Source organism: Hoplias malabaricus, chromosome 2 (genome assembly GCF_029633855.1).
Source record: "Hoplias malabaricus isolate fHopMal1 chromosome 2, fHopMal1.hap1, whole genome shotgun sequence".
NCBI classification, from domain to species: Eukaryota; Metazoa; Chordata; class Actinopteri; order Characiformes; family Erythrinidae; genus Hoplias; species Hoplias malabaricus.
Window position 1 is genome coordinate 42,826,644 of NC_089801.1, and position 14,826 is coordinate 42,841,469.

The window sequence follows — 14,826 nt, forward strand, 5'->3', positions numbered from 1 at the left end:
ATAAGCAAGGCCATTGCTGAAAACGACGTCACCTGGATGGCAGCATATATTGCGCCAAGATGTCTATATATTATTCAGCATTAAAGATAAAATTTAAAACAAAAAATTTTTAAAAATAAATATCTGAGGATGATTCCTCACTCTTTGCCTGCTTATGATGCCTCAGTGTCTCTAAATAAGTAAAAAACCCAAAGTGTCTCTGTCCAGTACACTAGGCTTTCTCTCTTTGTTCATTAGGAGAGCACTAATGAACGTGAATATATGAAAGTAATCACAGACCTAAAGAAATTATGAGCACAGTTAATTAAATTAGTTAAATGTGACGTTAAGCATCAAAAACACTTTTAAAAATGAATTTAATTAAAAAAAATAAATAAAATTCTGAGGATGTTTTCTCACCATTTCTCTTGTTTGTGGTAGAAACCAGTATTAAGTGTTCACCAAACCCCGGTATCATTCAGAAACCGAAGTGTCTCGGTCTGGTATACTAGGCTTTCTCTTATTTTACTTAAAGTGGTAATATCTCCGGTTTCTTCCCACAGTCCAAAAACACACATTGGTAGGTGGATTGGGGACTCAAAAGTGTCCGTAGGTGTGAGTGTCTGTGTTGCCCTGTGAAGGACTGGCACCCCCCTCCAGGGTGTGTTCCTGCCTTGCGCCCAAGGATTCCAGGATAAATGGTTACAGATAATGAATGAATGAATGGAAATATCTCCAATCTCAGGAAAGACTTACTGCATGAAGGTAAACAAAAAGTGAAAGTGCTACAAAACTTAACAGCTTGAGTTACAAATGAGCTGCTGTGGTAATTCAAACAGTGAGTAAAAACTTACAGACAAGTACAATTTTAGCCATGTTCAAATACCCCCCCTCCCCCTCCACACACACACACACACCGTTCCAACTATGCTGAGCTTCTGAATGTAAACAAACAAGAAATCAGTGTTTACCTACAAATGTAGACATCCCCTTTAAACGAGTTTGGTCTCTGAGGAGGTGACTGTTTTTGGAAGTGTGTTGTGATCTCTACTAGCAAAACGTGCCAAAGTTTAAGGCAGTGCTGTCTGAGGGCTCAACGGTCACATTCATCTAGTATTGGTTTTGCTCCTTGTCCCTTGCATACAGAGACTTTTTTAATGATATTGTCTCTTTTTGTCTGCAAGAGGGCAAGCTACTGAAGAAGTACTCTTGTTCTATTTTTTGTGCTCCTCCACCTCTCTCTCTCTCTCTCTCTCTTTCTTTCTTTCTCTCTCTCTGAGTCACCCCCTCTGCCTTTCTGCTCAGAAACAGATGTTTTAGTGTAGTGAGAGAGTGGGAAAGAGAGAGGAGGGGGATGGGTATGGATAGAGCAATGGAGGGAGGATTGGGGAGGAATATTTATCCATTTCTCCCGCTTCTCGTCCATCATCATCACTGTGGAACGTTCTGTTCTGTTTCTGGGAGTGAGTGATGGAGTGTGCTTCCCTGGCATGCACTGCTGTGTTAGGCTACACACACACACACTCACACACACACACACACACACACATATATATGCTAACACATGTGCCTGAGGAAGAAGAGAGTTCAAGCTGTGATGCTAATGTAACTAACCAGTAATGTTACCAGCTGCTTCTTACATTTTTCTGTTCCACTTTAAATTGTCATATGCCCTAATTTAACAGCTGCAACATTTAAAGTGGAAGGGAACATTTGGTCATTTATATTCCCTTACATCTTAAGTCACATTGTTGTTGTACTTGTGCATGGATTGAGAACGTTAGTATCAGATGTACTGACTATCGCGGTGATTGGAAACAAACATCCAAATCCATGAGAGAATTACTGGCCTGAGACATACATTAATACTTCCTGCTGGTGGAGGGATATGGGATGGTGGTAAAGAGGAAAAATATTCCCAGAAGAAACAAGTGTCTTTTGGTAATTCCTGGTGAAGCCTCCACAGTCTGAGGCTCGGAGATGGCACAAGTATCTTTGCTCGCTCACTCTGGGTGAGTAGGATGGCCCTCCCTCAGGGTTCTAGAGATCCTCTGTCTTTAGTGAAAAGCCCTTGAAAAAAATGTTTTAGACTGGAGATTTCATCACAGTGGACATGAAACGGTAACCAGTTTCACTGTAAACCATGGTGAAATTCTTTCTACCTTAAACAGAGTTGAGTTTGTTTTGAATTAAACAGGACACCTCAGTTTTGTCTGTGCAGCAAATATTTTTACAAAAATAAATAACTCAAGGCTTATAAATGTATGATCACGTATCACCTTTTTTAACAAAACCTAAATCGCACAGTAAATTTAGTGTTACATGAAGCAACTCACCCCCCTCCCCAAAAAGCCAAAAAATAAAATATAAAACTAAAACCACTGCAGTGTTTTTCTTTTTTTATGTAGGTCTAATTTTGGTTCAATTTTGTACACAATTTATTTAAATCAGTACACAGTGCTGCTACTTTTATGTTCAATTTAAAATTTGCTGAAATTATTTGAGTTTATTAGTAATTTTGAACTTTTCATTTTAAAAATACTGTAATAATACTGGTAACTGATATCATAGCCACAATAATCGTGATATTAAATTGTCATACCTTTGCCATAAACATTTTTTTTTTTACTTTGTTGTGTGTGAGTTCCATATCATCAAGGCAAGAATCAACACTTACGTATAAACAACTCTATCATTTCTACGTCTCCTGGACAGGGACTAATCCCAGTCCAGAATTGGGACAAGTTCCAGATTTACTGTTCTCCTGGTTTTCCAGTTTCTGTCACTTTCTGCCCTGATTTGGCAATGGACAGTCCAAACATCAACAACGTATACATCGCCGTGTCCCACTTACAACACCGCCATTGCTTTTTCCAGCATCCCGTCTTCATAGTGGGTTTTATTTTTGACTCCAGCCCCCTGCCATAGATTAGGGGCTCATTTTTTCCCCCCAGCCTTCATTAAGGGAAGCGATGGTGAATAATTGAAAATGGCAAGTAGCGCCGAGCTGTCCCTTTGACGGATGCCGTTTATTCCTGAGACGTCACCCCGGCCTGGATTGTGACATTTCGACAAATAATTATGGAGTGGTTATTTTTAAAGTGGGTGGAAGGAAACAGGGAGGAAGAAAGGGAGTGGGAGTAGAAAGAGGGATGGAAAATGGGGATATCTGGGAGGAGTAGGGCTATTAGCAATTTGCAAGAGTGCAGTTATCTATTTTTATAATAAATCTACATCAACACCAATGTTGTCTTAACAGGTCTTAGTTTCTGAAAATTAAAACTAGAACCAAAGAAGCCAGTACATCCAGTGGATCAATCAGAAGCATCCCAGCCCCCATGTGACATCACAAGCACAACTTTCCAAAAACAAACTGAAATCACACATAACTAGCTCTGACTTGCGTAAATATGTAAAATGGGACAGAGATATACCTCCTAAATAGTTCAGCAATGGAAGGGGACAAGAAATGGAGGGAATATTGTAAGAACAAGTAGGTGCTTGAGTGGAATGTGGAGGAAAGTCTGGAGATAATGGGGTCGTGGCTAATAACCAGGCATGCCTTAATCAGAATCCTTTAAATTTGAGAATCTGCCAATTATTAGATTAGGTAATTGTATTTCTATCAGGAATTACAGGCAGCATCCATCTGATTTCCAATGTCTGACACAAGTGGGGAAAAGCAGGATGTGATAAGGGATGGAAACCTGAAAGATTCTGCACATACTCCCTGAAGAATAAAGGTCTGTGATGGGTTCTTGGCTTGGACGTTCTAGAAAAAACCCAGAAGTTCTTTAACATATAGTTTAGCAAAGAATCTAATTCATGAATTCTGCTTTGCCCTTTAAGTAATGTTTGGAAGTTGCTCAGAAGAGATCATTAGGTTCTACAGCAAATAACAATAGATTGTAGAGAACTAGAATTCTACACCTTGCATGGTAGGGTCCTAGAGCCTTGCATGATAAGTTGTAGGATTCTAGATCCTGTTAGATCATAGAGTTTTGCTTAAGGAGGTGTGAAGTTCTAGGGCTTGTCTTTTGTTGACCCTTTTATTCGTCCGTTATCTATAAACTTCTATGATTTGAGTACCAACAGGTACTTCAAGGTTCTAGAGGTATGGCCAATTAACTGCAGGGTTCTAGAGCTTTTCACAGTGTATGTTCTTGGGTTATTGAACCATAAGCAGATGACTGTACTGTTGTATTCAAATCTACACACAATTCTAGAGTCATTCTGAGGGCATCTCTGAACTATGGAATTCAGGTTTGTTTTTTTCACAAGCTTCTAATGCTATGAAAATAAGGTTTTAGTGTTCTAGAGATTTGCTTTGTATTTTGCTTAGTATATTTGATTAGTATTCTGTGGTTCTCCAATTCAAAACCCACAACAGCAACATGCAAGAGACCATACGTTTTCCAGCCAAACACAAGGGACCATATGTGCACCAGCCTATCAGGATGGACCATAGGCAGGGTTTTCCCACAGTGTTTTACAGTTAGGGCGGACGCCTTGACAACATCGCCCACCCCCACAATTCGTTTTGTGCAATTCTTTCAGTTTCTTATCAAGGCTTACTATGTGTTTGCGCATGGCTTTCAGCTATGTCCAGTGACCCGTGATTAATCAATCCATGGTAGCAAACACTCAATTCTCAGTTTTCAGTTCTGAAATATAATCCAGTGTTTAAGGCAAGCTATGTGTCATCTCTGAGTTTCCCCGTGGCCCATGCTTGTAAAAAGTGTTTTGAATCATTGATTTGAATTTGCACTCGATTCATGAACCAATTCACTCAATGAGTCGACTCTACACTCAACCCATCGTGTACATTCCTTCGAAACACCACACAGAGCAAATAATTAACCAAATATCAGTGGATATTTATAACACCGAATGATGACTCTGTTTGCTTCTTGAGCTTTGATTCCCAGCGGGAGCAGGCGTGGGGACGGTTACAAGGTCAACATAGGTACCACCTTGACTAACCGATTTTCTGCGGGAAAAGCTGATAGGTTCTCCAGTCAATCACAAAAGAACACAGGTTCTCCATTTGGTCACAAAAGATCATTTTGTATCCAATCACAAGACACCATAGGTTCTACAATCACAACAGAAATGAAGTTATTGAGAAACTGCAAGGTACTAGGTCTGTACCCGGTATATTTGATGCATCTGGTGCCATGCAGGGTTCTGCATTCTCCATCATGTTCCAGACTCTATCTTCCTTTCACTTGTCTTTTGTTAAGCCTCTTCTCCTGACATCCCTCCATCCTCTCGTCCTCGTCTTCTCGAGCGCCTCCCAGAGTGTGACATGGTCTCGGCGGCTGTTATCGATGATGTTGGTGTGGCGAGCGGAGATGATGCGCTCATCTGTCGAGGCGGATAACGGCTGGGTCTTATCAGTGCGACAACAGACGCTAGCATGCCTGCGTGTACACACACACACACACACTCACTCACTCACTCACTCACTCAGAGAGAACTGGCTTTAAGAGAGAAGCGGTCATTAGGAACCACCTCACTGTCTCCCACTCTCTCGTCTGGTCTCTGTTTGTGTCTTTCAACCCACTTTTCTCTCTCTCTCGTCTCGTGTGTCCCAATAGAGGTCCTGCTTCTCTCTGAATCATTTCAGCTGCTGCCTCTGCTTTCAGATGGTTTGTTTTTGTTCATTTGGACAATGAGACAAGTACCTGACTCTCAGCTAAAAGACTATTCAGGATGTGGAAGGATGGGAGACACGAAGACAAGGAAATACAGAAAGAGAGAGAGAGAGAGAGTTGTGTCCTCGTGTTGTTTACTGTCCGAAGCCTACGGTCACCATGCTCAGTGCCCTGTGTTGGCTGCAGGGGTCTGATGTCACACCCACCACTGGGCACTGGAACAGTGGAACTGCGTTCCCTAGAGGGATTATTTTGGAACAACCCTCGATCAGATTTTGTGCTTGTTTATCTTGAAAGTTGCGCACACACACACACATTTATTTATTTCCCTCTGAACAGATAACAGACTCTCTCTCTCTCTCACACACACAGACACACACACACACACACACAGAGAGAGAGAGAGAGACGGGTACTGCTGAAGTAATTGATGAAAAGCCTGGAGCTACATTCACAGAGGAAGAGAGTGATGAGGAGGCAGAAAAAAGATATGAAGAGCAATGGAAGGAAGAGTGAGAAGGGGATGAAAAAAGTGGAGGGATGAGAGAAAAGATAAAAGAAAGGTAAACATAGAGACGTTAATGAAAGGTGGGGAGAAATAAAGTATATAGAATGAGAGAGAGATTTAGTCCTCTGTAGTAATATACGTGGGGACGTCTGGTTCCATTCACCACCACTGTAAAGAACCTGAGCCAATTACATGTTCTGTGATATTTAAAGGGATAGTTCATCTCTCTCTCTCTCTGTCTCTCTCTCTCTGTGCAGAACCTGCTGGTGGAGAAGGTGGAGCAGATGATGGAATGGAGTTCCCGTCGCTCTGTGATCCGGATGAACGGGGACAAATTCCGACGCTTTGTTAAAGCTCCGCCCCGGAATTATTCCGTCATTGTGATGTTCACTGCTCTGCAACCGCAGCGGCAGTGCTCCGTCTGCAGGTACACACACACACACACACTCACACACACATTATTATACACCCTTTTCTCCCTGCATCTGTGGTTACAGGACCGAAGCGTGTTCCACATTTGCTCTTCTCCAGAATGCTGTTTTTTTTTTCATCATCCTCCGTCAAAACCAAGAGAGCAGAGGCATTCTGTTTGGATTTGTATAACCGCTTTAACATGGAATGTGGCACATTCCCACAAAATTCTGTCCTCGCGCTCAGCCTTCTGGACCACTCTGATGTTCCTCGACACACATTCACACCGGTTACTGGCCCATTCACCTGTTACTGACCAATTCATACTGGTTACTGACTCATTCACACTGGTTACTGACCCATTCAGACTGGTTACTGACCCATTCACACGGGTTATTGACCCATTTATACTGGTTACTGGCCCATTCACCTGTTACTGACCAATTCATACTGGTTACTGACCAATTCACACTTGTTACTGACCAATTCACACTGGTTACTGACCAATTCACACTGGTTACTGACCCATTCACACTGGTTACTGACCAATTCACACAGGTTACTGACTCACTCACACTGGTTACTGACCCATTCACACTGGTTACTGGCCCATTCACCTGTTACTGACCAATTCATACTGGTTACTGACCAATTCACACTGGTTACTGACCCATTCACACTGGTTACTGACCCATTCACACTGGTTACTGACCAATTCACACAGGTTACTGACTCACTCACACTGGTTACTGACCCATTCACACTGGTTACTGACTCACTCACACAGGTTACTGACCCATTCAGACTGGTTACTGACCCATTCACACGGGTTACTGACCCATTCACACTGGTTACTGGCCCATTCACCTGTTACTGACCAATTCATACTGGTTACTGACCAATTCACACTGGTTACTGACCCATTCACACTGGTTACTGACCCATTCACACTGGTTACTGACCCATTCACACTGGTTACTGACCAATTCACTCAGGTTACTGACTCACTCACACTGGTTACTGACCAATTCACACTGGTTACTGACCCATTCACACTGGTTACTGACCCATTCACACTGGTTACTGACCAATTCACTCAGGTTACTGACTCACTCACACTGGTTACTGACCAATTCATACTGGTTACTGACCCATTCACACTGGTTACTGACTCACTCACACTGGTTACTGACAGATTCACACTGGTTACTGACCAATTCACACTGGTTACTGACCCATTCACACAGGTTACTGACTCACTCACACTGGTTACTGACCAATTCATACTGGTTACTGACAGATTCACACAGGTTACTAACTCATTCACACTGGTTACTGACCCATTCACACAGGTTACTGACTCACTCACACAGGTTACTGACAGATTCACACTGGTTACTGATAGATTCACACTGGTTACTGACTCATTCACACTGGTTACTGACAGATTCACACTGGTTACTGACAGATTCACACAGGTTACTAACTCATTCACACTGGTTACTGACCCACTCACACAGGTTACTGACCCACTCACACAGGTTACTGACTCACTCACACAGGTTACTGACAGATTCACACTGGTTACTGACCCACTCACACAGGTTACTGACTCACTCACACAGGTTACTGACAGATTCACACTGGTTACTGACTCATTCACACTGGTTACTGACAGATTCACACTGGTTACTGACAGATTCACACTGGTTACTGACCCATTCACACTGGTTACTGACTCGTTCACACTGGTTACTGACCCATTCACACTAGATACTGACCCATATACACAGGTTACTGACTCATTCACACAGGTTACTGACTCGTTCACACTGGTTACTGACCAATTCACACTATATACTGACCCATACACACAGGTTACTGACCCATTCACACTAAATACTGACCCATACACAGCTTACTGACTCATTCACACTGGTTACTGACCCATTCACACAGGTTACTGACTCATTCACACAGGCTACTGACCCATTCACACATCATCACTGTTACCATGACGACAGAGGAGCACCTCTGTAAACTACAACCATTCTGGAGCGACTGCACATCATCCTAAAGTGTGTAAGGCTCCCCAGTGTCAGAATGTGGAACTGTGGAACAGTGTTCTCCTCCAGCCTCAGCACCTGGTTGCATGCCATCAGTTCATCACAGCAGTGTTCCGATATTTGGGAATGATCTGTGACTGGGATGGACACTGGATCAGCACTCTCCGGTCACTGACAGGAACGTGCCCTATGTTTGTTTACTTGTTTGTTTGTTGTCAGAGTAACAAGCAGAAGCATGTCAGCTGGTCCCTGCACAAACAGATAATTCTCTCTCTCTCTCTCTCTCTCAGACAGGCTAATGAGGAGTATCAGGTGTTGGCAAACTCATGGCGATACTCCTCCGCCTTCTCCAACAAACTCTTCTTCACTGTTGTGGACTATGATGAGGGTGCTGACGTTTTCCAGCAGGTATGATCTCTTCCGGCCTCTCTCTAGTGCAGTGTTCTCCTCAGAGCGCGCTGAGCTCTCATGACTCTGCTTTTGCCTCAGCTTGAAAAGATATGGTGGAGTTTCACATTTCTTCGAGACCATGACCCTCCCCCACCACCCCTTCCCAGAGTCTGCAAGGCGTGACTGCCGGGAGCATACTGCGGGGAGGGTTTGTCCTGCTAGACTGCCTCTGGGCACCAGGGGGAGACACACGACTCAAGGGTGTTTTGATGAAAGTTCTTACTCTCTCAGGTGGTTGCAAGGATGTTGCATAACGGTTGCTATAGTATTGTGTCTGAAGTTGTTGCTAGGGAGATGCCTGACATCTGTACAACTACAGATAAAAAAGAGGGAGAAATCAGAGAGAGAGAGAGAGGAGGTTAATGGGTATGCAGAGTGAGTGAGGAGCTGGTCATTAATACAGTTCTCAGAGGGGTGTGTGTGGATGTGTGTGTCTGCGAGCTCAGGCATGTCTGTATTTGTGATTCTGTGCACAAACGCGTACACAGTTACTCACTTTTTTTATTCTCTCTCTCTCTCTCTCTCTCTCTCTCCAGTTGAATATGAACTCAGCTCCAACGTTTATGCACTTTCCTGCTAAAGGGAAGCCGAAGAGGGCGGACACCTTTGATCTTCAGAGGATCGGCTTCGCCTCTGAGCAACTGGCCAAGTGGATCGCCGACCGCACAGACGTCCAGGTCAACACATGTCTAATCCACTCATACCAGTGCATCCCACACTACCACACCACCACTATGGGTCTCTGAGCTGTGGAACTGTCTTCTTTGGAGTGATGGAGCTCTGTCCACTATCACTGACTAAGCCAAAGAGAAAATGGCCCAATCAGATTTGAGTTCTTTGCTGTTTCTAGGCAGATAAAGCCAATGGAGCTCCCCCATTGGGTAGGCCTTTAAGAGGTAAACAGAAGGCCATAATCTTTCAATACTGTAGCTACTAACCTGCCCTAATCAATTAATAACATTAATATACATGCTGTTTTGGTCAAGAAGTGTACAATCTAGAACCTTGTAGATGTTCTAGGTAACCTCACTGAGTAGGGGTAGGAGCTTTCTGTTCTAAGAGCTTCTCAGGGATTGATAGGCTTCTGACATTGCACTGTTTCAACCACAGTCTGTGAAATTATGGGTAATGGTGTCCATTACTGTCCTGGGTTAATCAGATCAGGTGCTGAGGTGAGACGGACGCTTCCGGCCGGACGAGAAACTCTAGAGCCCTCAGCGGAGTTAAATATAGCTGTGTTTACCGACCAGACACTGGACCGGACATGTCTGAGTCCACAGCTGATATATGAGCCAAATGGACACTTTATTAGAAACACCATCTCCCCACCCTCACTCACCTTCCTGTCATGGGAGTCTGGATAGCTTTGGAGCTAAAACAGATGATAGTGGTATAGGAGCTGTCTGGGGCGCTGAAACTTTTTCTAAGCTTTCCATAGTGCTGAAACCCTCTAGGTTTGAGTGGTTTTTGGTGGTGTGGCAATACTTGTAGGGATGAGGAGCTGTCCAAGGTTCTGAATCACGTGCAGTGTTTAGCTGCTATCCAAAGTTCTGAAATATATATATATATAAGGGTGGGTAGCTTTCCATGGTGCTGAAATTATATATGTAGTGGCCAGTAGCTGTCCATGATTGTGAAACCTCTGTAGTTTTAAGAAGCCATCTATGTTGCTGAAACATTGAGCTGACAACTGGCTAGGGTTTCTAAATTTTATTGGGTATAGTAGCCAGTGCTGTTATAGAAGTTTAGTTTAGAGTATTATTTTGATGTTATGGATTTTTTAAAATGGCATTAGTTACATTTATTACATTTAAAAAAGTGTCAGTTTCTTCCAGTGAGTTACTGCAAGTTCTCACGCCAGCCATTGATGACGTCAGTGTCCACCGTGAGGCTTTCCCCCTGGTTTCTTGTTAATGATTATGAATATGTAAAATACCCGTAGTGTTTGGACGACAACATCATGGCTTACTCTCGGCTCCACTTTCCCCCTGCTGAGTGCCTCTGTTTCAGGAGAACTGTCATCTTTATTACCACTGGATTATAGTAATTAGTCCAATCCAGTGTAATTGGCCTGTAATTGTGAGGCACTGGCTCCGTGTGCGGCTGCTGAAAATGGACGTAATGAGAAGATGAAGCTGAACTCTATGAACCCTACAGCAGCCTGTGTGTGTATGTGTTTATCTGCTCTTCTGGGAAGGCTTTGTAGGATAATTAGTTACAGACCACTCGCTCCAAAGAACACAGTTCCACTGTTCCACAGCCTGACGCTCCCCTCTAGCTTACACTGATCTTAGGTTCATCTGCAGCTACTCCAGAGTGTCCACTTTAATTAGACAGGTATGAGAGTACCTTCGGGACACACATTCTCCTCTTGGTTCTATCCACAGATCCGGGTTTTCCGGCCCCCCAACTACTCCGGGACCATCGCCCTGGCTCTGCTGGTATCTCTGGTTGGGGGTCTGCTCTACTTGCGCCGTAACAACTTGGAGTTTATCTACAACAAGACCGGCTGGGCCATGGCTGCTCTGGTGAGAGACTACATTTCCCATGATCTCTCAGCTGTTCCATTACAGTCAATGGCTGTGTGTTATTACATCTGACTGAACTGCTTAGTCGATCCCACGTCTAATTAAAACCTCCATTACGAGCTTCAGACCCATAATTATGTTTAGCATAATTGTTACCATGGCAACATGAGTCTAGTTAGAGTCTCAAGTTACTCCCTACTCCCTTTGTAGTGCACAACACAGGTCACCGAGCTATGGCCATTGTTCAGTCTGCCATGTGCAAAGTACCCCTCTTTTGATTGGCTGCACTTTTCACATTAAAACAGAGCTGTGCAATGGATTTAGCTAAACATGTTTGTGACAGCACAAAAACAAGTAGAGGTGAGCGCCACAGATGAAGTGGTTGCCAGGTGTTGCTATTCAACGAAAATGTGAGGCTGTTTTTATACAATTGCTATGACGGTGGCTGGTTGCTAAGGTGTTCTAGGTGGTTACAAAGGTATGTCTAGTGTTGGCTAAGGTGTCTCAGATGGCTGTAGTATGGACTATATGGTAGTCCATGTGGTTGCTAAGATACTGTTACATGGTTGCTATAGTATTCAAGGTAGTTGCTAAGGTACTGCTTTGTGGGTGCTATGGTATCCCAGGTTGTTGCTAAGGTGCTGCTAAGCGGTTCTTATAGTATTCTAAATGGATGCTAATGTACTGCTTTGTGGTTGCTATGGCATTCTAGGTGGTTACTAAGGTGGTTACCGACTATGTGGTTCTAATGGTATTATATACACCGTAAAAAACAGATATACACTGTAAAATGCCATAGTATTTACATAAAAATAACAAATAAACATTGTTTTGCCATAAAATCAACATGTAAATAGTGTGACGAATGAGAGAATGGAGACGGAGATATAGCCATATTTAGATAGCCATAACACATCCTATATTTAGCCATTAAAAGGAGATGTTGCCAAAAGGACCAAAGAAATGTGCGATATCTGAGTGCCACACTCCAGCTCTCTCATCATAACATGCACAGAAACACAGACACAAACATGAATACACAAAATAATCACCCCAATGCAACCAAAAATCTCCAAGACAGAAAAAAAGCAACTCTGAAAATTACAGAAAATATGGAAAAGCAAGGCATGCTGGGAGCTCCCTGTGGTTCCAGGTGGCTGCTAAGGTTCTGCTATGTGATTGTTATGGTATTCCTCATGGTTGCTAAGGTACTGCTGTGTGGTTGCAATGGTATTTCAGCTGGTTGTTAAGGTCTTGCTATGAGGGTGCTATGGTAGCCTAGGAGGTTGCTGTGGTAGTCCAGGTGGTTGCTATGGTTGTAACTAAGGCATTTCTAAATAAGTATTCTGCTTGACTAAACTGCTCTGTGACATCACAAAAAGCAACAAGTTCACAATGGGCTGATTTGTTTGTGTATTTAAAGAGCCCGTTTTGAAACTGTAAGCATGTTTACACACTTCATGAGAGTTATTTGTTTGTAAACAGGTCTGTGAGTGAGTGTGGGGCGCTGTTGACCTCGCCCAGTGCTCCTCATGCAGCCTGACGCTGCCCTGTTGCATCAATTGTGGTCGTGCATTACGACCCCTGCGGCGGACCCACTGTGCTTGTTATGTATTTAGCTCTGCACCAGTGAGCTGGACACTGAGACTAATATCTGCCTCAGTCGGTGCCGAAGCGGGGGGCCGCTCTGAAATATTAATGGTCCTGATTATTAGGAGCATGAATATCGCGGTGGCGTCAGGGTCTTGGACATAGAAGTGGAGGCCATTACCCGGACGCTAATGTTGGAAAGGTCAGCTCTGTGTTTGAGTGAATTCCAATGAGTTTTCCAACTGAGATTTCATATTGGTGTGGAGGGGGGAGGATTTGTATGTGAGTGGGGGGTAATAATATTAATAGCCCCAGTTTGATTAAGGTCTGTAGTGTACCGTCTTATCCAGTGGTTGCAGCAGATGTTACTGCGTAGGGTAGATGCCATATTGGTGACATACTCATTACTCAGACACACAACTCAAGTAAAAACTTTGATGATTAAATAGTTCTATTATTTCTGTTGATATTTTTGTCTCATTTAGAAGCTAACATTAAAGAGTTATAAGTATGGATCCCTGACTCATTTATCCATGTCACATTGGTAAACAGAGAGCTGTTCATCTATGTCAGAGGAGCTTTGGACATGTCCGAAAAAAGCACCATACTAGCTACATAGTGCACATTCCAGATGATAAAACAAATAATACTGCACAACGAGAGTAAATAGATGCTAATTTGACAGAGAAACATGAATTTTATCCCTCGCTAAAAGTTATTTTGACATACACACTATGTGAGTGCACAAACCTTTATTTTATGAGCAATTCTGTGCCTTAAGTGGGGTATAGGGAGACATTTGGGATTCGGCCTCAGCTTTTCTGCAGCGCAGAGATATCTCTCACTGATCACTCACACTTTCAGACAAGGGGAACTACTTTATTAAACTTTAAGCCAAACCAAAGGAATAATTTAGGCAGACAGTTAATGTGATAAAATATTATCCTCCAAGAATCTGTTCCACTCTCATAGCGCAGGGAAAGCATGATCAGATTACTTATACTGTAAAGTGGGTAATATATTGAGGCAATGGAATACTTGTGTCTGTAGTCTCTTACACACTAAAACAAAACAGGGGTGAAAGAAGACGATTATGGAAGCTTGTATTTGATCTGTGAGATAATCTGTATATGACTTTTGCTCCCCTGGCACAAAGAGGCAGTGGGCATTTGTGATTCTGAGTGCTGTGAGACTCTCTCCAGCACTGGTAGAGGTGCTGTGTATGAGATAAATGTATTCATCTTTCCCAACTGTTTACATTAGTTCTGTGCTCTAAAAGACAATCACTCCCCAGTATGGAGAAACCCAACCTATTGTTTACAACCCTAGTGTTGTACAATGTTTGTTAGTTGTGTATATTACATTGTAAACCTAAATACGTTTGCAGAACTAAAAAAATATATATTAATATTTTATAATTGAATAATAGTATAATATTTAAATTATATTATAATTTATAATTTCAAATATTATAATATTTGAAATTAAAAATATTTTAATTTCAGAAACTCAAATGTAATAATTATGCACACGTTCGCTTTAAGTGTCTAAATATGTATTTGGTACTCAGTACAATGCATACAAAAGTAACTAATTGGTTTTAAGTATTTTAACTAAATATTGAATGTTGTCTAAAC

At 42.6% G+C, this 14,826-nt stretch overlaps 1 protein-coding gene across 1 annotated transcript in view; it reads left to right on the plus strand.

The window, feature by feature from the left end:
• Positions 1-14,826, plus strand: part of tusc3 (tumor suppressor candidate 3) — a 48,921-nt gene that overhangs the window by 2,287 nt on the left and 31,808 nt on the right. Inside the window, exons 2-5 of the mRNA XM_066660019.1 lie at positions 6,402-6,571; positions 8,912-9,029; positions 9,608-9,748; positions 11,459-11,599. Of these exons, the coding sequence (XP_066516116.1) occupies positions 6,402-6,571; positions 8,912-9,029; positions 9,608-9,748; positions 11,459-11,599 (570 nt within the window). The remainder of the gene's footprint in view (positions 1-6,401; positions 6,572-8,911; positions 9,030-9,607; positions 9,749-11,458; positions 11,600-14,826) is intronic.